The sequence below is a fragment of the Gambusia affinis genome, linkage group LG16, assembly GCF_019740435.1.
Source record: "Gambusia affinis linkage group LG16, SWU_Gaff_1.0, whole genome shotgun sequence".
NCBI lineage: Eukaryota > Metazoa > Chordata > Actinopteri > Cyprinodontiformes > Poeciliidae > Gambusia > Gambusia affinis.
Genome location: NC_057883.1, coordinates 18,590,656 through 18,614,343, shown reverse-complemented (window position 1 = coordinate 18,614,343; position 23,688 = coordinate 18,590,656). Strand labels below are relative to the sequence as shown.

Below are 23,688 nucleotides of genomic sequence, written 5' to 3'. Positions count from 1 at the left end.
TTGCCCCCAAAAACAACATCTGTCAGCAACACCTGTGAACACCTTCAAACATCCAGTTCTTACCATCCCCCAATATTATTTCTATTGTGCTACAGAGGCCTGATTCTAATTCATCCATAATAGATGCTGACAGGAGAGTCCGCGTGAGAGAGAAGAAAGCTATCAATAACATAGATGAGTTTGGCTTATACATAAAACATGGATAGAAGAAATATGATCGAGATAGATAACTGGGAAGTCCTGGGAGATGTGGAATAAAAGAGAAACTCACACAGATGCACTAACAAGAAAGTTTAAATCTCTTTGGAGGAAAAAGGAGAGGTGGATCACAGAAAAAAAGATCAATACTCGGATAATACTGGGACCCACAGAGAGAATGAAAGGATCAGTGAACAAAGGAAGAGTGAAGAGCTGTAGCGATACTCACCTGAGTGCCACAGATGGGATCCTCTCTCAGATGGATTCCCGGGGACTGGCCCTCCTGCAGACTGCCTGTTGACACCTCAGACAACAGGTCCTTCAGCTCTTCATCTTTCCCAAAGATTTCCACAGCAGACACACGGACTGAGAAGCGAGTGCCCGTCTTCTCCTTGCGCTCGTTGATGAGCTTGAAGAGCCAGGAAATAGCACAGGGCACAATGCCCAAGCTCTGAGTGGAGCTGTCTTTGCCAATCATGGTGTATGTTTTGCCTGTTGAGTTAAAGAGAAAAGGATAAAAATGAAAATGAAAATGTAACTAGAAACATTTATTCTCACATATAAAATGGCTTGTATTTCTGAACCTTGAATTTTGTTTTTGCATCTTGTCACATTACAATGGCAAATGTAATAGTTTTTATTGGGATTTTATGCAAAATACCAACACAAATTAGTGCCTAGAGGTGAAATTAAATCTTATTTTAATAATCTAAGAAATATGGCACCACCTTTGCAGTTAGTATAAGCCAATCTTGTTGTGTTCTGTGTATTTATTTCTAGTTTTCTTGTGTGTCTGAGTCTCTGTGTTGTCCTGTCTCCCCGTGATTAGTTCCCAGGTGTGTCTCGTTCCCTGATTACCTCTTGTGTATTTAGTGCTCCCCCAGAGACTCCTAGTGCTCCCCCAGAGACTCCTAGTGCTCCCCCAGAGACTCCTAGTGCTCCCCCAGAGACTCCTAGTGCTCCCCCAGAGACTCCTAGTGCTCCCCCAGAGACTCCTAGTGCTCCCCCAGAGACTCCTAGTGCTCCCCCAGAGACTCCTAGTGCTCCCCCAGAGACTCCCTGTGCCAGTCCCGAGCCTCCTCGTCGCCGCCCCCGTGCGGCCCCAGAGACTCCCTGTGCTCCTCGTCACGCCTGCAGGCGGCCCCAGAGACTCCTGTGCTCCCCCGCCGCCGCCTCTGCGGCCCCAGAGACTCCCTCAGCCTCGTCGCCGCCCCCGTGCGGCCCCAGAGACTCCCTGTGCTCCTCGTCGCCGCCCCCGTGCGGCCCCAGAGACTCCCTGTGCTCCTCGTCGCCGCCCCCGTGCGGCCCCAGAGACTCCCTGTGCTCCTCGTCGCCGCCCCCGTGCGGCCCCAGAGACTCCCTGTGCTCCTCGTCGCCGCCTGCGCAGAGACTCCCTGTGCTCCTCGTCGCCGCCGTGCGGCCCTAGAGACTCGTCGCCGCGACGCCGCCGCCGCCTGGTTCCCGCCTCCTGCGCCGGACGCCGCCGACCGCCTCCGTGGTTCCCGCCTCCTGCGCGACGGCCGCAGGACAGCCTCCGTGGTTCCCGCCTCCTGCGCCCGACAGCCTCCGTGGTTCCCGCCTCCTGCGCCAGCCGGACAGCCTCCGTGGTTCCCGCCTCCTGCGCCAGACAGCCTCCGTGGTTCCCGCTTCCTGCGCCGACAGCCTCCCCCTGACCTCCTCCGTGGTTCCCGCCTTCCAGTTGGGTTTGGTTGGTTTTGTTTTGGACTCTAGACCTCGTGTCTCCGCCTATTTACTAGGTTGTTTTTGTTGATTATGGACTTTGGACCCCCATCCAGCTCCCTCCGCCCACCCTCGTTGGGTTTCCGTTTTGGGCGTCTGGGAGCCGCCCGTTAATACTGTTGTGTTCTGTGTATTTATTTCTAGTTTTCTTGTGTGTCTGAGTCTCTGTGTTGTCCTGTCTCCCGTGATTAGTTCCCAGGTGTGTCTCTGCTCTGATTACCTCTTGTGTATTTAGTGTCACCTGTGTGTCTGTCTTGGGTCCTCACGTCAGTGTCAGTCTGTGTACGCCTGGTTACGCCCTGTATTGTCGAGTCCTCGTACTTTCCTGTTGCTACCTGAAGTGAGCATTAGCCTTCCGCTCAACAGTGCTGCCAGGTCTGTGGACTGTTTTCTGTTACTATTCATCATTAAACTCCTCATCACACATCATCTGGAAGCACACCCCTCAGGACGCTGAACGGTGAGGCCTCATGACCCACAAAAGCTGCAAACACGATGATACAGATACCAGTTGATACAATGTACACACTCATGGACAGACACAACAGGTGACACTAAAGAGGATAATCGACACTGCACAGTATTTGTTTCAGACACACTAATTCTCAGACACTTGGGCCTCTTTACCATAAATCACACAGCAAATAAGACCTGTAATATGAACAGCTTGCTGTAGCTGTTAGCCACCAGACATGTTCAAACAGATCTTGGACTGGACTTTGACTGGACCATTCTTGCACTTAATTATACCCATTCCATTGTAGCTCTGGATGTATTTTTAGGGTTGTTGTCTTGCTGGAATGTAATCCCCCACCTCAGTTATTCAAGTGTTTTTCAACCCCTAACAGGTTTTCTCCCAAGATTTTATCTCAGATGTAAAGTCAACTGCCTGGGTTGGAATAAAATTTTGGATAATTAGAAAAAAAGTCCAAATGCACACTTTGCAGATTCTTGAATCCCATGTTAATTTCCTTCTAATTAGCAATTATGTGTTACTATGTGTTTGTCCAATTCAAACCTAATACAACCCATCAGGGTTTGGGATTCTGACCTAACAAGCTGTGGAGGTCTTACGAGGTACAGGTAGTGTTTTGAGGCCTGTAATTTGAAGCTGCAAATATTACCCCGGCTGTCTTTAATTGGCGAGCGTTTTAAACCACATTGAAAATTATGTGAAGGTTACAAGGTTTAACAATTAGTGAAGGAAAAGAAAATGACTGGTGCGGGGCATCAGAGGTAACATAAAGTTAAAATAAAATCAAATGCTAATCCAAGGACTTATTCCAGAAGCAGTCATTCTGTGGAGAATTATAGCTAACAGCACCAAGAGAGAAGCACGCTCTTCATCCTAGGAGCACTGGCTGGACCAATTACTAAGATTTTAATTAGAGACTGAGCCCTGAAGCTTGTATGCAGCACTTTAGCCCTTAACCCCCCTCACCTCAAACCAATTCTTTCTTCCCTCCAATCTCCTATTCCTTGACTCACCCCAGTGCACTGCTAAGCCAATTGTGGACATCAAGCGTAGCTAACAAAGAGCAATGAGAGTTTTTTCCCCGAGACTAACAAAGGCTGTTGTCTAATCTGTTGCCGGTGGAGAAGCTTACCGAGCTTGACTTGGCCGAAGCAGAAGATGCAGCCGTCTGCACCGTTCACCACAGACTGGATGACCTCAGCTACTGTCCCTGAGCAAACCTCAGCCTGTGAGAGAGTGAAACATATACCTGTCACTGTCGAAGTCTAGCTATGACACATCTGAAACAATAAAATAAAACAGGGCAAATACCAGGAAACATGTTGATTTCGGAAGTATAAAACATAAATGAACCACAATCAACCTGTTTTAAGAATTTCTTTTTCTTAACAAAAAAGCCTTTGTGGCCACAAAGTGAGTACCATACATGGATGATGTCTCACTTTAATCTGTCTTGTTTGATGCAATACTGTAGTGCACAAATTTATTTCCAGTTTTAAAAACAAATCTTTAGAAACAAACATAATTTTTGCTGTAATATTATCTTTGCAGAAAACGTGAGTCAGCTCCATGGAAGCAACCAGGTGACGAGGGTGGAGTTCTCATCACCTGCAAGATCTCTCTTCGAAACACTATTTTAAACACCTGGAATATTTTATGTAAGGAAAGTATCAACTCAAGACCAGGAGAAGACGCAAAGCTGCTCATGGCACACTTCATTTTTTTTTCAAATTTTTTTTTAACCAAGCAGATTAAAGCCTGATCTGGACTGAAAAGGAAAAGTTGCAAAAACGATGATAGATACCAGTTGAGGAATTTCTATTACTAAGGTGAGTGTTTGTGGAGGTTGCACTGTGTATTTTTGTTTCAGCATTGGCCCTCTGGGAGCATTGGGCCCTTACCATAAATCACACAGCAAACAAGACCTGTAACAGCTGAACAGCTTGCTGTAGCTGTTAGCCACCAGCAGAGTCATCCCAGAGGCACAATCCAGCAACTTGGCTTCAGCTCTACAGCAGAAACATTTTGACTTCAGCTATCAGCACCATACTTAGAAAAATAATTGTTCCATGTAGGTGGTATGATGGAAGATCTGGGGCTCTCTCTGCTATGGATATGCTCCTCTACACCAGTAATCACAACCTCCTTTACTTGAGTTTATTGTGCCATTTGGAAAACAAATAAAAGAATAAATGGTGATATAAATCTTAATGTTAAATTGCAAATCTGTGCCAAGTAGAAAGCTTGTCTAATCCTCTTCTGCAACACAGTAAATATAATGCTGACCTTTTTTTGTGTCTCAGCGGGAGTTGTGTGGTTACATATAGAGTTTGGATATAAATGGAGTGGATTCAAATCATTCCTCAGACAGCTTAAAAGCCCCAGCTGTTGGGCTCACACTGGTAAGAATGGCCCCTGACCCAAGACAGGCAATTTTCTCTAAGCCCCTAGTCACACCCTGCAAACATAAAGATTGTCCCTTCGTCCTTGAGAGGCTAAATTGCCACCCAACACCTTAAAAAAAAAACACCCACGTGTACATACATAGAGGCTCTTACTTGTGAGGCATCGTGGGTAAAAACAGCATCGAAGGCAAATATCTTTGGGACGGCCACAGTGGCGGATCTCCTGTGCCCTGAGCTGGAGTGTGGGCTGGATGCAGGGTCATAGAGGGTCAGCTGCTTTTTCCTGCTGTCAACTTTTAAGAAAGACTGAGACTCTGAGGAGTCCGCAGCTTCCAGAGACGGACAGATTCGCATCATCACTTTCACCTAGAAGGATAAGCAAAAACCAGGAGGGAAAAAGCTGGATTAGAAAGTGGGAAAATGCAAAATGTATGAAACAGAAAAACGGAAATGGAGTAAGCAGAGATTTATTTCTTGTTCAATGTGAAGGTGAAGAAAAAACTTAGTCTAAGAACCTTTACTCATCTAAAAAAGAGGAAAAAGCATACTGAACATTCTGAATGCATTGTGGGATGCGACTATTTTTTTATTAATTCACCAGTTCCATTTTTTTAATAAACTGGGTATTCAGACAAACATTCTTTGTTTTCTTTTAGACAATACACTTTTTCCTTTTTTGCATGTTACAAACAATAAAAACAAGTTGCCACCCTTTAAAAAATGTATGAATAGTGTATGCCTGCATAAAAAAATAGTCATATACATAATGTTAATTTTATTGACAAATAAAAAAATAGAAAGAATAAAAATTTTAAAAAGATAGGCTCTCAGTTTTGTCAGCCACTGGCAGTACACACAGACACAAATACCAGATTTTTCTCTTCAGCTGTAATCGTAATTTAAAGTTTAAGACAAAAAATGCATTTCTGTTGACTTAAGATATTATTGTCGATGGAAAGCTACAGTCGCAGCAGTATTAGTGTATTTTGCATCAGGAGTCCTTCGACGCCACGTAGACCATTTCAGAGCTGAACTATATCTCAGGTTACCATGGAGACTTTCAGTCTTGCATTGACTGGGAAACTCAACGGGTCAACACATTGCTTAATGGTGTTAGTAAAAGGCACCAAGGTGAGTATTGAAAGTCACAGCTGAAAATGCTGGAAATTGATGTGTGTGAAACGCCCTGCTGTAGGATTATCCGAATCCAGGTTGTTTTTCTAGACTGCAGGCAACTCAACAGCATGGGAGAATACCAGCATCTGCCCCCCACCCTCCAACACCTCCTCCATTATTCCACCTACTCACTCTCCTCCTTCTGTTGTCCTTGCCCTCAGTTGCACAGAAAAAAACAGTTCACTGCTAAAAAGCCTGAAAGCCACCCAGCTGCATTTTGTGGCTTCACATTCATCAAGTGGGCTTTACGGTTTAAACAAATTCCACAGGTCAGCATACGGTTCATCGTGCCAGCATGGAAAACTGAAAACGATGACAGCCCATGCATTAAAGCGTTGACTGAGCACGGCTTTGACGAGACAACTCATGTCACAGGAGTGGAGCCAATCTCCTGGTGGTGTGCAGTTCAACCTCCTCCAGACAAGAGCAGATGAATTTTACAATTTCCTGCTGCAGAGAAACATTGTGTGTGGTTTGTGTGGCTATATTTGAACATGTCTGGATATAAAACACTACGATTTACAAAACCTCTGCTTCAGAAATCCAGACAGCTCCATATTGCTTTACAATCTGACGGTCAGATATTTCTCACTTGCATTTCTCCAAAGGCAAAGTGGAAACATATCTGTGACTGACAGGTGACGGAAATAGCTCTGGGGATGTGTTTAACAGTCCATTCATCTCTTAGAGCCTTTAGTGTTACATTATCTAAATAGTCTGTACACAACTGTTCATTCAAGATGCAAATCAGTCCAAATCAGTCATTTAAAGTACATGTGTTTTCTTTTTGGTATCAAAGCAAAACCTTTAAAATAACTTTGTTCAGCCTAGGGACTCCACAGGACTTCTATGTAAATGTCCTTTCAAATGTTGGATACAGAACTGTAAGGTGTTGTTACTGGAGTGAGTTTACAGCACTTTATTGAAGTATTCAAACTCTGCAGACAACATTGAATACTTACTGAAGTATTCGATGTTGCAAACATTTGTTGTTGTTACACTACAACCACAAACCTCATTGCATTTTATAGAGTAGCAACATGAAGTAATGTGAAGTGATTTTTCACAACTGAATATTTCAAGTGTCTTGGATTTTGTTTTTGTTGAGATGTTGAAAATTATGCATTGTCACCAGTTAACTTGTACAAATGTTCAACAAGTATCTTTTGGAAGGCACATTCGTCTTAATTTTCTTTGCCAAGATCAAACATTTTTTGTTATTTGAATCTTATTGTTTTGTTACAGAAACATTCAAATAAAGACTAAATTACATTTGCTTTGACTTTTAAACTGAGTTTCTCTGTATGACTGCTGAGGTCATTAGAAAAACAAAAGCTAATGTCTCAGCTTTACTTATGTTGGCAGTAATATTAAAGATATTAAAGGCCACAGTATTTTAACACACTGCTAATGGTTTTGGTTTCCCTGCACCTTGATCCCTTTCTGAAATCCATTTGTGTTGCTTGGCACGACTCCATATATAAATGTCTGCAGGTAAGAAGCAGAGAAGTGGAAGTGACCTATATATGACTGATGGAAACCAGCCATTCGCTCAAGTGTCACAGCGCTGCTGATATAAACCAGATGCAGGCAAAGTCAAGCTGGAGAGGGCAAGTGAAACTGTTCTTTCAAGAATCTTTCTGGATGGCAACAAAGAAACTAGACAATGTATTGGTGTATTTGCTCGCTAATAAGATAAAGCTGTGACTCTGATAGGCTAGATCAAAAAATCCCATAAAAAGTCAACTGTCCTGTTAGCAGAGCAGATGTAAACCGCCTGTCTTGTTAGGACTTGAAGAGGATTGTTAACAACAGTTTTTTTTATGATGTCTGCATGTTGAATGGTGATTTACAACATGAGGCAAAATTTCAACCGTCTGGATACCTGGCAGCAGAAGCGAGGGTTTCCTATCCAGGTGGGATCTAATCTTGTTTCGGGGGACTTCTGCTTTATAAATACAGGACGTCGGCTCAGACAAACAATACCCAATAAACCTCAAAGGAAGAGCGACTTGTTTGCACAGCTTTGTTTAATGACTGTCCTATAGCTGCCAGGCCGACTTTCATCACCCTGTACCACATGTAGAATGGATTCAGGAATCCTGCTGTTGTGGTGACCACAGATATGTGAATTACAGCTTTTACTGGCTCTCGGTGTTGATACAGGAATGCTGGTCCCACAAACTGAGTGAATTCATGGCATTCCAGCAGGCTTATCTGACTGAATCTGCATGAACTGGACCAGACGGCATGCTGCCTGTAGACCAGTCTGTCTCCACTCTGCATTTCACCCCTTCAAACAGGGGTCTCTCTGTGTATCTGTGTATGTGTGTGTGATGTTGATGAGGACAAGGATACATCAGTGTGCATTTTAAGTAGAAAAATGTGTTTCTATGTGCGTGCTCTCACCTTTCCCATCCCTGGGTTCTCTTTCACTTTGGACACAGCTCGGAGGACACATGGTGGAGTCGGGGGTGGTGAGACCTGCAGGATGCCACTGAAATTAGTTGGGTAGATGGAGGGCTCCTGTGGGTGGAGCAGGGAGGGTTGGTGTTTCTTCCGTTTGGAGGAGAGGTTAAGCTTCTGAGCTGCCCTAAAAGAGAGAAAAATAGGAAATGAAGGTATGGTTAGATCTAGCATGCCAGAAAGGTTATGCTTAAGGAAATCTTTGTTTCTGTGAGGTGTCATGTTAAGCACTCACACTATGCCACCTCCATAAAGGTGAACACTTTCCCTTTTAGTTTGCCAACATACACAAAAGCACTAAAGTTGCTCTTCTAAGAAACCATTCCCTTCCTTTCATAATTAAAACACACTTATTTTCCAATCTCCCAGTTTATATTCTTTCACCACATGAAATTAGTAATCAGTGTCAGCTGAAAAACATTGTTTAAACTACACCACTATAATATAAACCATCACCAGCCAACTTTCTCAGTCCACTGGGGACTAAATGTAGGCTGCCATAGCTGGAATACAAAGTAAATCTAATCACTTATCTTGATCAGACACAACTGGGCTGCCATGGACATGCCAGGTGAGCACTACTGAAGGACAACCAGATGGGAAATGCATGTCGCCTTAGTAACTGTAGGATGGCTAAGCACTTGTGACAGAAAATGTTCATTCATCATTCAAGTCGCAGCAGAAGAATGAGTTTTCCTTAGGAATTATGTGGCTGAGGCTGGTCTTTACATGAAATACAGATGCATTAGAGATTTACCTGGAAATAGGTTTGGTACATTCAGCTGAAAATTCTCCTCTGTTCTTCAGTGCAAATACAAAAAGATTTCCAATTTCAGTGTGAGTTTAAAGTTTAGAGATGAAGTCAGACATGGAACAAAAGGAGCCTCTGTATTTCTTTTTTTTTTTTCTTTTTTTTTTTGCAGCGTTAGATCCATTGTTCATTCAGGCTATCACAATAGAGAGCTGAACATCGGTAGACAAGAACAGCTCAAGGTATTACAGCAAAGTTAAAGTAATAGGTACATTTTAACCACAGAGCTCTTTCACACACGTGGTGTAATGTCTTCTCCAGTCCTAAAAGGCTATTTCTGATTGATTGCAATAGAAACTGCTCTGAAAGTTTCTACAATACTTACAAAAATAGTCCTTTTTGGAGGTAAATATGTGATACAGTATTTTTGTTTTACCACATTTAACTGTATTTGTAGATTTTTATTGACAAAAAGAGAGAGAAAACTATCTAACTTTGATTTGTTTTTACGAAAATAGAGAAACTAATTTCATTGTAAAATCCTTAAATTGACATCAGAACCAAGTAAAATTGGTAACAAGAGGCTGGAGCTTTACAAAATCGCTGTATCAGCTAAAGCTCATCTGCCAACAATTCAATGTTGGCATATAAAGTACGCCTCCCAGGAAGATCCAATGAACTCAAGTGGTCTTAAGCAGTCAGATTTCAGAGAATGTTTGGGAGGACAAAGAAGTGATTGTTTAACATGAAGGAACAAGTAGCTCAATTTAGCATATGGGATTTAAAAAAACAGATAAACTAGCTTGAGCTAGTAAATAATGTTCAGGTATAAAGTTACATTTTCAAAACCACGATTGATTCTGTCACACTGTCCTTACTCCTACGCGGATTTATCTGAGATGAAACAGCAAATCGCTAACCTAATAGCATAATACCTAAGTCGTTAGCCTAATAGACAACATTTAATAACATAATAACATAACATAACATAAGCTATTTTATGGAGGACAGTGTGGTGTAGCCTTTCCCCTCCCTAACCTATTGCTGCACACTGTCCATCAGAAAGAGGAATATTCCACTTTTACCTCACTTAAAGTCTTTATTGTAAGTGAATGATTTCACTTACAAGATGTTCTGAAACAGAGCATTTCTGTTTTGTTTCAGCACAGAAATGTTTCTGTTCTGAAACATTTCTCATCACAAGAATCAGACAATCATGGTTTGAAGAGGAAATGAGCACCAGGCTTCACTTTCATCCTAAACTAGACTAATTAGCAAGCTAATATAATTGAACTTGAAAATCTAGATAATAGCATCTTTTTAAATACAGATACCATTACAAACTCAAAAATTAATTTTACATTATTTCAGAATCTTGCAATTCTTTCATTTTCTGTTGGATTCAAAACTCTTTTATTCAAAGAACCTTAAGGATTTATTTTTCTTTTATGAATTACAGCAGGTCTGACCAGAAAGACAGCCAGACATTGATCTAGGCCAAGAAACGCCTGACTGGTGCACTCCTAGATTTTAGAGGCGGTACTCTTAAAAAAGGGAAAGGCAGTGATCAAAATGAAATAAAGCTACACGTCTCCAAGTCAGCAGGAGTTCCTCAGCGTCCAGTTTCAGCTCATTACTCCTCTTCCGGGCTCCTCTGGACAGAACTGGGTGGTCTGCTGCAAAAAACCTCGCCATGTTCCCATTCCTATCTAACCCCCCAATCTCTACTATTCCCCTCTTCACTGTAACACCCCCTACAGCGACAGCCGAAGAGCACAATCATGGAACACGCTGCTGGCTGATGGAATAATTATTGCATCCAAGAAGGCTGCAGGAGAAGCGTCTCCCTGGGGAGCTGCCTATGTGCGATAGCGTGCGAGACGGATCATGTGACTGAAAAAAATGAATAAAGACTGGATGGAAGAGACGAGTGTGAGCCAGAAAAAAAGGGAAGGCAATACTACGCCGGAGTCCACGTGGCTGCATGCTGCAGCATGCATGGGTATACATGTGGGAGGTTTCTGAAACCCATCCGTCTGTCTCTCTCGCCCCATTCTGTGGTTTCTCTTCCAGCAGCAGAATAAATCAGATGTGAGCCTAAGACACTGCACAGAAAAAAGGGCACCAAAATGATTTGTAACTGTCCTGACCACAGTGGGCTGGTTACATCCCAAAGCTGAGATGGTAACCTTGAAGTTTAATTGATGCTGCACAATGACAGTCAGTGCGCAGGTGTGCTCATGAATGAAAGGAGAGACAGATTCACATTCACATTTTGAGATTAACTGCCTCTTTCCCTCTCTGCCTCTCCCTTCTTCCTATCTTTGCCTCTCTTCGCCTCACCCAACTATGAACAGGGAAAAGGTGGCGAGAAGTGGCTCAAATTTCATCAGCCCACAACAGCTTATCCACCTGTTCACTCTCAATCTCCATGCAAGTAAAGCTGTTTTCACACACAACTTGCTCCAACTTCTCAAAGCAGAATGTCACACTGAGTAAACCAGTACCTGGGATCTCTCAATTTTCTTTCAAAGTATATTTATTTACATTTGTTTAACATGCACCAATAAGAATGTGCGGCAGTCATGTACTTACAGCTCTTTCCAATCCATCATCTAGTTTATGCTCATAGTCAAAAAACAGACAACTGATTCAGATCAACTTTGAGGTCCGTGTCTGTGCTGTCACTGTTCTCCATTATTTACACATTTGCTACGCTAGCGCAGTCGCCAAGAACACGGCGAGGAGGAGGGGGTTGCTCACTAGTCAGGGCACGGGGCTCCTTCCTACTCCGATCGCAATCATTGAGGTTCCGCTTGATTTCACAGAGGTTTGTAAGACGCCAGAGGGGTGGAGGGAGGACGATCAGGGTGAGGCGTGGGCGTCATAGTAACTAAATGGAACAAGCGGCAGGTGGGGCAGAGATGAGGTGGGCAGGAGGGGTGACCGCTCTGCAAGAAAAAGTAGGATAGGTGCAATGGTGAGAGAGGTGCATAAAATCCAGAGAGTTTCCAAAGAGGAAGCAAGAGGTGGAGCACCCGTTTAAAAAAACATCTCCAACTCTCTTCCACGTGAAAAAGTTCTGCACCACTTCACGGTCTTAAAAAAACAGCTTGAAGCAGTTCAGTTCCCCTCTCCGTTTCTTCATCCAAGTCTTCTCTCGTGCCACAAGCTGCACTGTTTCCTGTCATGGAGTTAATCCTACACGCTCTGTCTGCTGAGTGCGGCTGTACATCCCGACGGTCTTCCCCACAGCCAGAAGGATTGGAAGGGATTCTCTACTCCTGGCTCGGCTTTGAGAGAAGAAGGAGAATTCCTGCTCTTGTTCCACCTCTTGGTCCTTCTCCTGCTATCGGAGAAATTCTGGCAGTTGTCCTGCCGTGTCCTTCTTTCCCTCTCTCTCTCTCTATCTCACATACACACATGCAATCCCTCCTCCTTCCTCTCCCTCTCCCCTTTTTCCCTCAGCCCAGCCCCTTCTCCCTCCGACTGCCAGACGAGGTGTCAGCGCTCGATTGCTGGGTGCTTGCGGCGCAATTTGCCAGCACTCTTTTTCTCCCTATACCCGCACACATACACACACATGTATGTACCTCAAAACACGTCACATGAATACTTAATGCATACAGGAGCCCTCTCTTCTTTTAGGGTCCCACACTTCAAACAGATTTGGTTAGTATGCCTACAGTGCATGCATGCATGAACCCCAGTGTGCACACGTGCTTCTTTTTTTTTCCAGCACTTTTGTGATTCGCTGTCATTGTTGAAGGATGTAATTAGCCAGAAGAGTGAGGGTCTGATTAATCAAAAGTAGAGACACGCAGATAAGCCAAGATATATGGACTGCTCGAATGAGTGATGCTGGGACTCAATTGACAAGCTCTGAGAAGGTAAAAATACCAGAGCAGAGGAAACAGAAGAAGACAAGAGACAATGAGCAGTTGACACACTAAGAAAGCGGATTTATGTTGGCCAGTAAGAGGGAGTTCAGACAGTCAATGGTCAAGGGTAAAAAGGGGAATGAAAGCATGTGAGTAGGTGAGTGCCGGGGTGAGAGTACCCTGTATTCCCTGGGCTGCCAATTTACCAGCAAGCCCTCTCAGCCCCCCTTCTCCTCCCGAATACAGCCAGAGTTGTTTGAAAGGCTGCCGCGTTGGCTGCAGAGAGCCCACTACAACACATCGGCAAACAGAGTGGGTGTGAGACTAGCCAGATGAAAGTACATTCAGCACAAAGCTCTCTCTGACTCTCCTTCTGACACACTGCCCCACATATGAACTCAGCTGGATTAAACTTTAAAAGAATAAAAAGAGAAAAATAAAACCAGAACTCCATATAAATCTGAGGATCCCTGATAAATAATGAAGCTGTTTGATATATCTCGTAACCTTTACAGTCGTCTCTGCAACAACATGCTTACCTCTGCTGTTCTGAAGCAAGTCCAAATTACATCAGCTGAGGTGTTATTGTTTGAGAAGTGAAAAGTCTGGTACAGTCTTCAAAGAAAATGCTGGTGTTGATATTAGAGCTGCTCAATTATGGAAATAAATTATAATTGTCATGGTTACTCACTGAGTTTACAAAAAAAAGTACTGCACATCATGAACATTTTTCCCTATTTTTATTCATATTTTTTTCTGAATACCATGTTTTGCCATTTTTTTTCTTATCACAGGAGTAATATAGTCACTTCAGCTCCTGTTATTTGTTAACACAAACCGCAATCATATGGCAAATCAATGCACCTTAGCATCCATATGTGGTTAAGATAAATTACTAAAATTCAAACTGAGGAATATAATAAAAACTAAAGGATGACTGAGGAAGATGAGCAGTAGCTCAACAAATCACTGCTTATGTAAAGTGTGCAAATAAAAACACATTAAACTGTTCCAACACAATCAATGACAATACTTTTAAAATCATTCAACGTTTGAAACTTTTAAGCTTAAAAATTTATTTTATGTACATAAATAATTTTTACTAACTGCTATATTGTGGTGTTAATAGGGTAAACAACAACTAATTTAAAATAGATGGAGATCTACCATAATTTATCATGTCCCTTCCAAACATCACACAAACTGATGAGTTTGTCAAGTGTGTTTGAGGAAAACCATATTTGTTAGGTCACATCCAAAAATAAGGCATTGTCACACTGCTTCCCTGTATGCCATCTGTGCCTGTAGTTCTAAAGCACATTGATTTGCATGTGTTCCCGGTTTGAGTACAGTGAGCATAATGGGGTCAAGGGTGTGGCATTCAGTGTTCAGGTGGATTGAGGTTTTGCCATGATGTAACCATCTCATTTTTTCTTTCCCATAATTGATGCTCAGGTAATTAAATGTCAATGTTTAATGGGTGTTCCCAAATGTTGAGATAATTATTGTGACCGACTTTGAATAGTTTCACCTTCAGCTTTAGAAATCCTAAGGTGAATAAATAGAGCACACACACACACACACACCCACACACACACAGTGTTGCCTAAGTTGAGGTTATTCTGTTTTTCAAGTTGAAGTTTGTTTTTTAAAATGGGACACTCTGAACACTTACATATAACTACATGATTATAGCCATGTGGATAATTTCCATCTCTAGTCCGATGTGTTGCTTGTTCATTCCTACAATATTTAAGTAGCAGTTGGGCAAATGCTGAATCATGTAGCATACAGGAACATTTTTGGCAGCTTAGCTCAGCTGTGGAATGTTTAGGAAGGGCTGTCTGAAGTACATTTTCCCTGAGGCAGTGTATCTTCCTACACCATTGAAATGCAAAGCAGATGTACATTAATGCGATACAACCTTGTTAGTTTCACAAGGCACTCCTCAGTCAGAAGTCAGGCAAATGTGGCCATCAAATTTAATTAACAACGTTGTTTTGTCAGTTACTTTGTTTTAATGGTTGTTTGGAGATTTGATTAACTGCTCAGCCTACGTTGGCATTGGTCACTCTGACAGAGTTGCCTCATTAGTCCCATTCCCACTGCCATTCCCCTTAGTGTCCTCTCACATGTTATACATCACGAGGACATTAAAAGAAGGAACAGTCACAGTCCGAACTGTCCTGATCGCCTTTCAGCTCAATCACTGTCTCCTTTATGAACAGACCTCAGGGACAGATAATGACTGCAATATATATAAATGAGCCAGAGCAAGACAGATGTAAAATTAAGCACCTTTTTAAAAGAATAGGTCTACTGGTGGCTTTTTTGTCCCTGAGGAAGAAAAAAACAGATTTTGTCCTCACCTATAGAGCGAGAGGACAAGGAGCAGGAGGTCAATGACTGCAGAGAAAAAAGCATAGAGGGGCTGTGTTTGCCTCCAGCTTTCAAAGCTTCACGTTGGCTTGTTGTCAATAATCACCCCAGCCTTTTTCTTCAAGCTTTGTCAAACTGGCTGGAGAAATTCCCTTACCCCACAGAATAATTTGCTGGCACTCCCATCAGCTACATTGTGCAAATTTATCTCTGTTCCCTGATCATCTATACAGTTTCTTGGGTAGGTTCGTTCTGCAGCTAATTAACATGTTGGAGGCATTTCCTATTCTTGACATTTTGTTTCTGTGATTCCCAGCTTTTATTCTCCCTCCATGCACAAGATAAAGCTGCTGTGGCTATTCATGCGGGGATCAGATCACTGGATATGATATCATACTGATTCATCCTCAACTGCCCCTCCCGCTCCACAGTCTGCAAGTCTCCCACTGTTGCTGATTAGCAGCCCTGCATTGCTGTTCGTGAATGGAGATACATGAATGATAATGACCACAGCACAAAGAGCCAGGCACATTCACTCTCAGAAACACTGAACATTTATCCTGGACTCAGTAGTGCTGGCATTTGTGAGATGTCTTTTGTTCAAAAAGTGGTGCATCTTGAAAGCGTTGCTCAATGCCAAACCCAAAATGCCATATCAGCAGTTGGTCACGACTGATTGAGCTGGACTTGTGTTGCTTTATCAGGTGGGGCGCTATGTTGTTGCATGGAAAGATAATCATTACCAATCCTCCCTAGAGCTAAAATTGACTGTCTTGTTGATGGGCTGTCCTCGATGCGATCAAACAGCTCTCTGCACCAGAGGTGTGGGTGAACAGCATAGATCACCAAACTGTGAGAGAAACACAGACTTCAGATAAAGTGAGCACACCACACTAATGTTCAGATAGGCACCACTGCATGGGTTTATGCATGACCAAATTTGGGGAGGATTAAGGCAAATCTGGATCTCTGCATTGCCCTCGTTGGCTGTGATCCCCATCGCCCCACCACCCCCACCACTACAGCCTGATCCAGCTATCACAGAGCCTTAGGGGTAATTAAGCGGCCATGACATCAGCCTGTGAGCACACAAATTCAGAGAAGAGGAGATGATGTCATACACTTAACCGCTACTCCTGGCAGAATAAATAGCCCATCTAGAGAGGATTTACTTGTAAGTCCAGGATGCCAATTGCTCTACTTGAGATACACAGTTTTTCACCTATAGTAGTTGCTTTTTACTTCGAAAGAAAACTCTGCTAGTTTGATGGCAATTTGTATATAAACATGATGCTGGAAACTAGCTTTCTTACTTTAAAATTTACATCAGTGTAATAAATGAATTTGTTCTATTCTTGTCTGATTATAGAACATAAACTTATTGTGAAATAAGGAAAAATTTATACACATAAATAACTACATCTAAAAATAGTCTAATGATTTGTGTGTGAGAAGTTTGACCAAAATGTAAGTCAAAAATCAGAGGAACATTAGGAAATAAGATTTAATAAAGAACTCAAAACAACTTACAAAAAACATGGAGGAATAAACAAGGAGCCAAGGATTAAACAGAGCTTAATAAACATGAGGCAAACAGAAAGAGCCAGTGAGGAGTGAGTGAAGGAGAAGTGGTTAAAAGCTAAATTTTGAAAGCTGGAACAATGTAACAGGGTACAATTTTGGAACAGGGAGCCTCTCAATTCATATTATTTTAATTTTGAACTCTCATCACTGTCGATAGGGTTCCTGCATCTTCCATCTTATAATAAACTTGATTTTTTATGGTTCATAGATTTTTCTTAAATATCCAAATGAATTTACAATCAGAGGTTGATTGTTTGGTCAGATTAGGTTTCCACTCATCCTACACAAGCATCACAATTGGTTATCTTATGCATAAAGAAGGCTAACATTAAACCTTTGGAGTCCCACTGACTTCCACCTTGTTGAAACTGCAGGATTTATGCTTAAAAACAAGATCATTTCCTAGAAACCTATAAATGTGATGCCAGAAGCTTGTTGATTGCCACAAATATGCAATATTTCACCAAATATCTATAAATGTTTGAGTCTGAATGTATACATTTGAACCCTGCTTGTCAAATGATTATTTTTAAGATTAGTTATCTTTGTTGTATCATATCCCAAAACGGGAATAGTGTGAGCGCATCATTAGAAATTAAAAGACATTAAAATAACAGTCATGAAGAAGTCTGACTGGAACTGCATTTGAATTATAGTGGCACTAAAAGCTCTTCTTTTGGTACCTGTCTCTGAGGGCACCTTAGGTCTTTATTCATTAAAGAACTAATTAAATATGCACATCTATGTTACACATTAGCTATAAAATGGGGGATACCAAAGGGACAGGCTGTCTAGTGCATGACAAAGCTAATCTTGTCCTCTTGTGTGGCTCAGACGTTTAGTCAGGTAATGAGCCCATTTCTTTTCTAAAATCTCCCTGCAATCAAGGGGCTCTTGGTGTAAACATTCATTTAGTTTTTTTCTCACGTCCTCTTCCCTGTCCTAAAAGGCTCGAAACTACTGCCTGGTGCTTCAGCCTTGTGAAAACCCAGATTAATCTTCCAATGTGGCAAAAAAAAAGATAATTGAAGAAAAAAATGTGCAATCCCTTCTTAAAAACAGAAAAAAAAAAAACCACAACGGCTACTACCGGGAGATGCTGGAACAGATTTTCCCTCCGTTAACTGGGGTTTTCTTATCATTCAGATAGAGATTAGCTTTGGCCAAATCAGAGATCTTTTCAGACATTTTGAAAATAAAATCTGTTTCCTCTTTTTTTTTTCTAGCAAGCTTCTCTGGCTGTCTGCTGAGTCTTATCAGTCCAAAAGATCTGTAGCTTTCAAATGACTGGAAGCTCGTTTTCTGCTGTTTGGCAGTTGTAACGGCAGTCTGAAGGCTCTTCTCCTGTATGTCAGGAGCCCTTTACAGGAAATACACAGACAGCTACAGGCTAAGATTAATGGTCTTTCTATAAATCCTTAGAAATAGATAAACGCATCCCAACAGAACTACACATCAATAAATGGGATGTCCATTTTGCTGAGCAATATCCGGCCTGGTGTGTTCCAAGCATGTTGGACCAAGCCTTCTGGAAAGGCTCTTTGTTTCAACAAGGTGTTCAGCAAGCCTTTTGTCCCTGCACAGTGTCTGACCTTGCGCACGGAGAATCAAATGGTACATTATTTGTGTGCCGACTGCTGACAGCCCAAGGCTGCTCACACATCTTTGCTTCACCAGTCTCTAGCCAATTAGGTAAGGCCAAATGCATTCATGTAACATCTGTGAATACAATGTGTTGTCACATAAGAAAAGATTCCCAACAAAGACTGGCATTGCCTTCTGCAACTGACTTGTCATTTCTGAATCACTTTGCGTCGTCAAGGAGTGCTGCTATCAGAATAAAACAGCAAAACCCCGCAAATAAAATTCCTATTTTTGCCAGCGGGTTGTAAACCTGTTCTGTCACAGTCTGATTTTCAAAGGGGACTGTGGACTGAGGTGGAAAACGGGACATTAGGGCATCCTCTGGAGAATAGCTTGAATAGCAGGGGATCATTAGAAACAAATGGGAAGGAAGGGGCTGTCACTGATAAACGTTGAAGTAGGCAGTGCAAAGGTACAGCTGGGATTAAAAAATGAATTAGGGGGAACGGACATTAAGAGAAGGATGCAGAGAAAACAGAATAAGGCAGCATGAAAGGAAGCAGCAGGGTGTAAAACCAAGTCCTCTCTTCGATCAGTGAGCCTGGCTCTGTGCCAATGAAGCGCTGTCCACAAGGAGGTAAATCATTTTCTGCCTGAGAAGAAAACTGGGGAGAGAAAAAAATGATTGCTGGGACTATGCCACAGCCAGCTTGGAATTGCTTTATTCCCAGAGATGGGAATCCCCAGTCGGCCAAGAATAAATGGAACAGTTGGTGACAAAAAGTGAAAAAAACTCATCAATATTCAAGAAAGTCTGGTTTGGTGCTACAGTATATCAGTGTAAACAGAAATGCAAGCATTGGCAAGTAGCAACAGCTTAGTGTATTTTGTACATATTTGGATGTAAAGTACCCTGGCAACATGATACGTACAACAACCGTATTCACACCACTTTATTTTTACCATGTTAAATTCCCAGGCTTGGATATATTTCTGAGCCATTTTGTGTCATAGACCAAAACAAAGTAGCACATATGTGTGTACATTTGCATATAATGCTTTGTACTCTGATTCCCCTAAATATAGTGCAATGTAGCAGTCACCAACTGAACTAGACTTAATTAGTTATTTATTCTTGGGATAAATTTGAGTATTCTGTGAAGCTCTCAGCAAAGTGCCGTGTGTAAGGAATAAACACTGTACAGCACCCTACACACCATTTCCAGGTGAGACATGGAGGTGGCAGCATCATGCTGTGGGTAGATGGTAATTATGAGGTGGGAAAACCATGTACACAAATTTGCACTGTGTTGGTCTGTCACATAAAATCTCTGCAAAATACATTGAGAATTGTGGAGAAATAAGGGCATAGGCTCTGAATGTAGATCTTGAACTTCAAACATATGTTTGCTTTTACAATCAGAGCTATGAGTCTGTGCTAGAAAGGCAGACTTATTTGTGATGGATAAGAAAATATTATAGTCCATAATCACCTAGAAACAAGGTAATTTTTTAAACTGCTTTCCTGAAATTGACTGCATCTCTACACACCCTGCACCCATTGACTGAGTCACACATCCACTTATCTGTCACATTCCCACACTGAAAAGCCATTAAGACGTCTCGCCAAAAGGGGGCTTAAGGATGGCTTAAGACAAGCACAGGAAGGAAATATGTGGGTATAATTCCATTCACCATTCACTTTATTATTCTTTCCAGCATTCAGGATCTCATCTTCCTAATGTGGCCTTAACTGGCCACGAAGGGTTGAACAAAGCACTGGGCTTTGACTTGGCAGGACCTTTTGTATGTCAATGAGATAAGCTTACAATTTTAGGATCTATAGAGGAAAAGAGCCAAAGGGTATTTGCAACAGGAGACAGACGTGTGAATGAAGATTTGCAGCAACAGACTACCTGCAGCACTAAAATACTCAGCCTTTGCCTCAAATTTTTTTCCGGCAGTTGAAAGTGAAAATTTTGGAGGTAAGCATGCTTTTCAGCTGATAGGTGACACGTGATGATGAAGATATGCTCTTGCCATCTTCACAGACGGCAGTCTCCCCACCTCTGGCATGCTGATGAAGATTAACAGCTGCTTTCATCTCTCCGTTTTTTGTTGAGGGTTTTTTTTGCATTTTCTCCGTGCTCCTGAGACATTGCTCCTGGTATTCTGCTGTACACTCCTCTCCACGGCTGCGGGGAGGTTGGAACAGCTTCACATCCTTCACACACATGTTGAACTCTAGTTTACCCATCATCCCACCCACATCTTCCCTCAGAAACCTCCCTAGAACCTCAGGCGGTTTTACTCAGGGCACACAAAAAATGTCTTGGCACTCACCTCAAGTCATCACAGGCTGAATGATGTTTCCTGTCTTGAAAAGACATCAACTGGAAGCAGGATATTGCAGACAAAAGACTAAAGAGGTTGATTCACATGAGACAATTCTTCAATCAAATATATTGTCCTTTAATTTAATTCATAACACAACTTAAGACCTTGATGAGCACAGGATTGACAGGCAAAGGGGTAAAAGTCAGCTTACTTCTGCTCCACTTCTCTGCTTCATTAATCACTTTCTGCCAGCGGAAGACACCTAGCGATTATTTATTTGCACTTCTCCGCATAGAGGCTATCACAACAAACAGGCCCACAGGCAGCTAGGAACATTTGGGGGTGATTAATCAGCACACTGACGGGACAGACAGAACGCGTTGGGGGAGGGGATTTTCAACACATGCTCTTAATCTTTTATCTATATTCCAGCCAACATGCAACCCAATGAAAACTAGACAGAGGTTCAATCGAAATGAACTGTACAGTTGTGCTGATAGCCATGATAGTAGGTGCAGGTGTGCTGCATGAAAAAGATGGGTCTAGATAAAAGATGTTAAGTATTTGTATCAGGGTTCAATAAATGCAAGGTGGAATCAATGGAATGGAAGGTTACGAGATTCTCAAGGTGTGATAACCTCAATGCCAACAGTAACAATACAAGTAAAATGTGACTTTCTCTTAGAATTAAAGTCTGGAAGAAAAGTTAAGAGGCACAACTTCTACGATGTTTGAGGTCCAGTGTGAAGTTTTTCCAGTCACTGGTGATTTAACCCATGTTATCTGTGGGTCCACTATGGTTTATCAAGTCCAAAGTTGATGCAGTTCAACAGGATTTGTTACCTGCCCACACTACAAGAAGAACAAATATCTGCTTTAATCATCATGAAAGTGATGATTTAAACCTCTAAACCTCATTGAGAATACATGGAGCATTTTCAACAGGATACTGAGAGGTACTGTAGCAAACAATACAGAAGTTAAAGGCCACTAATAAAAGAAACCTGGGCTTCCTTAACACCTGAAGCAGTAACTGTTAAAAACCTCTGTCCATGTTGGTACGGGTTAGTGGCCCATGCCTAATGTAATCCTGATCTTGAAGAAATGTGTTTGCCGATGTCTCATTCAAATGAAGCAGTTCATCCGCTATCACATACCCATAAAGCCAACAAGCACACACAGGGAGCCACAACTGGAGTATGTGCAGAAAGAGATTAAAAAAAAAAAACCCTGTAGCTGCTTCTCAAATACAAGGTCATGAACTGATTACAGGGTATAATCCCTTCTGTTCAAGACAATGCATGTGGTGACACAAATATCAGGAATAAACTCCCTTTGTAGCTTTTAATTTTATGGTGAGATGTCAAAACATTGAGAGACACAAAAACATTTTTGCATTTTCCTTCTAAAATGTGCAAAGTGGTGGATATATGCAATGCAATTTGCATTAATCACTATGTTTCCTCTATGTCTGTACCTCAATTTATATTAATTACATTAATTTAGAGAGAGGTCAAAGGTTAATTTGTACATTCCCAGATAATAATATATGTCAACACAACAATATGTGCTGCAGCATTCTCATTAGTCCAATAATTTCTTAGTTTGAGTTCCCCACAGTTGCCTGTTTCAACCCTTCTGCAGCAACACCAGCAATAGATGGAGATTAAAAAAGCAGCAATCACAATTAAATGATCTGGCTTTGGAGGATGATGAGACAAAAGCTAAATCGCCTGTCCTAACAATCGCCAATCCACAGTGGTAATCATAGCGCCTGACTATCAAAAGACCAGTCCAACCAGTAAACATTCAGCAGAATAAGATCCTCCAAATGTGCATCTCTTGAAAAATAAAGCACATGTGTTTGGGGAAATCAACTTGCAACTGGTGATTAGGCAGATATTAGTTGTTCCTATTGAAAGGAAGGGCATGGCACAGCTGAGTACTGAGGAGCAGCGATGTCTGAGACGCCCCAGCAGGAGACACCTTTGTTTATCCAGATTGTAGCACAAAAAGGCAACTCACACAAGATCATGAGCCTCTTTTCCACAACTGCCCACAATAAGGTCATAAACTTCGATAGCACACTTTATCTGCCAGTCTTTCTTTTTTCACTCTTACACTGTCTGAGCCACAACGTGAAATCAGCTACTCCTAATGACAGAGATAATAGACTCCATTTGCATGACACCTTTCACTGAGGGGCACTAAAGATGTTTCGATGGCATCCTTGAGCCCCCACAGTCATGACACATAATATCCATTTCACGGGATGGGAGTAAGAGAAATACTCATGATAACTAAACGCTAATGTACTGATCATGAAGCCCCGTGGGTAGCCATCAGGGCTGTTATCCAGTTAGACAGGGAATGTTCGACGTGGGCAGGCAAACTGAGCCGAAAGGGATTGATGTTCAGGGCACGGCCTTTCCTGCCCACATGCAACTAATCGCACACAATTTAGCCTTTTTTTACTGTTGTCACCACAGTCATGACTGACAAAGGCAGCTCTGTGTCAAGTGACATACCTACAATAGATTGAGTTATGTTAGTGCCTGGAATGGGATAAAAACTCAATTGTAAGCTACAATATCTTATATAAGCTCGGTTTACCATCAGTTGATGCACTGTTCCTAAATTCTGCCACATTATGCTGACAACCACAGTTTTTGTCTGGAGACTGGTGTTTGTGAATATTTTTCAGCAATTTTT

General features: G+C 42.0%; 1 protein-coding gene across 1 annotated transcript in view; it reads right to left on the bottom strand.

The window, feature by feature from the left end:
- The window catches only part of kif26ab (kinesin family member 26Ab), an 83,062-nt gene that overhangs the window by 8,809 nt on the left and 50,565 nt on the right, over window positions 1-23,688 (bottom strand). Inside the window, 4 exon segments of the mRNA XM_044143267.1 lie at window positions 428-690; window positions 3,546-3,639; window positions 4,972-5,184; window positions 8,404-8,587. Coding sequence (XP_043999202.1) covers window positions 428-690; window positions 3,546-3,639; window positions 4,972-5,184; window positions 8,404-8,587 — 754 coding nt within the window.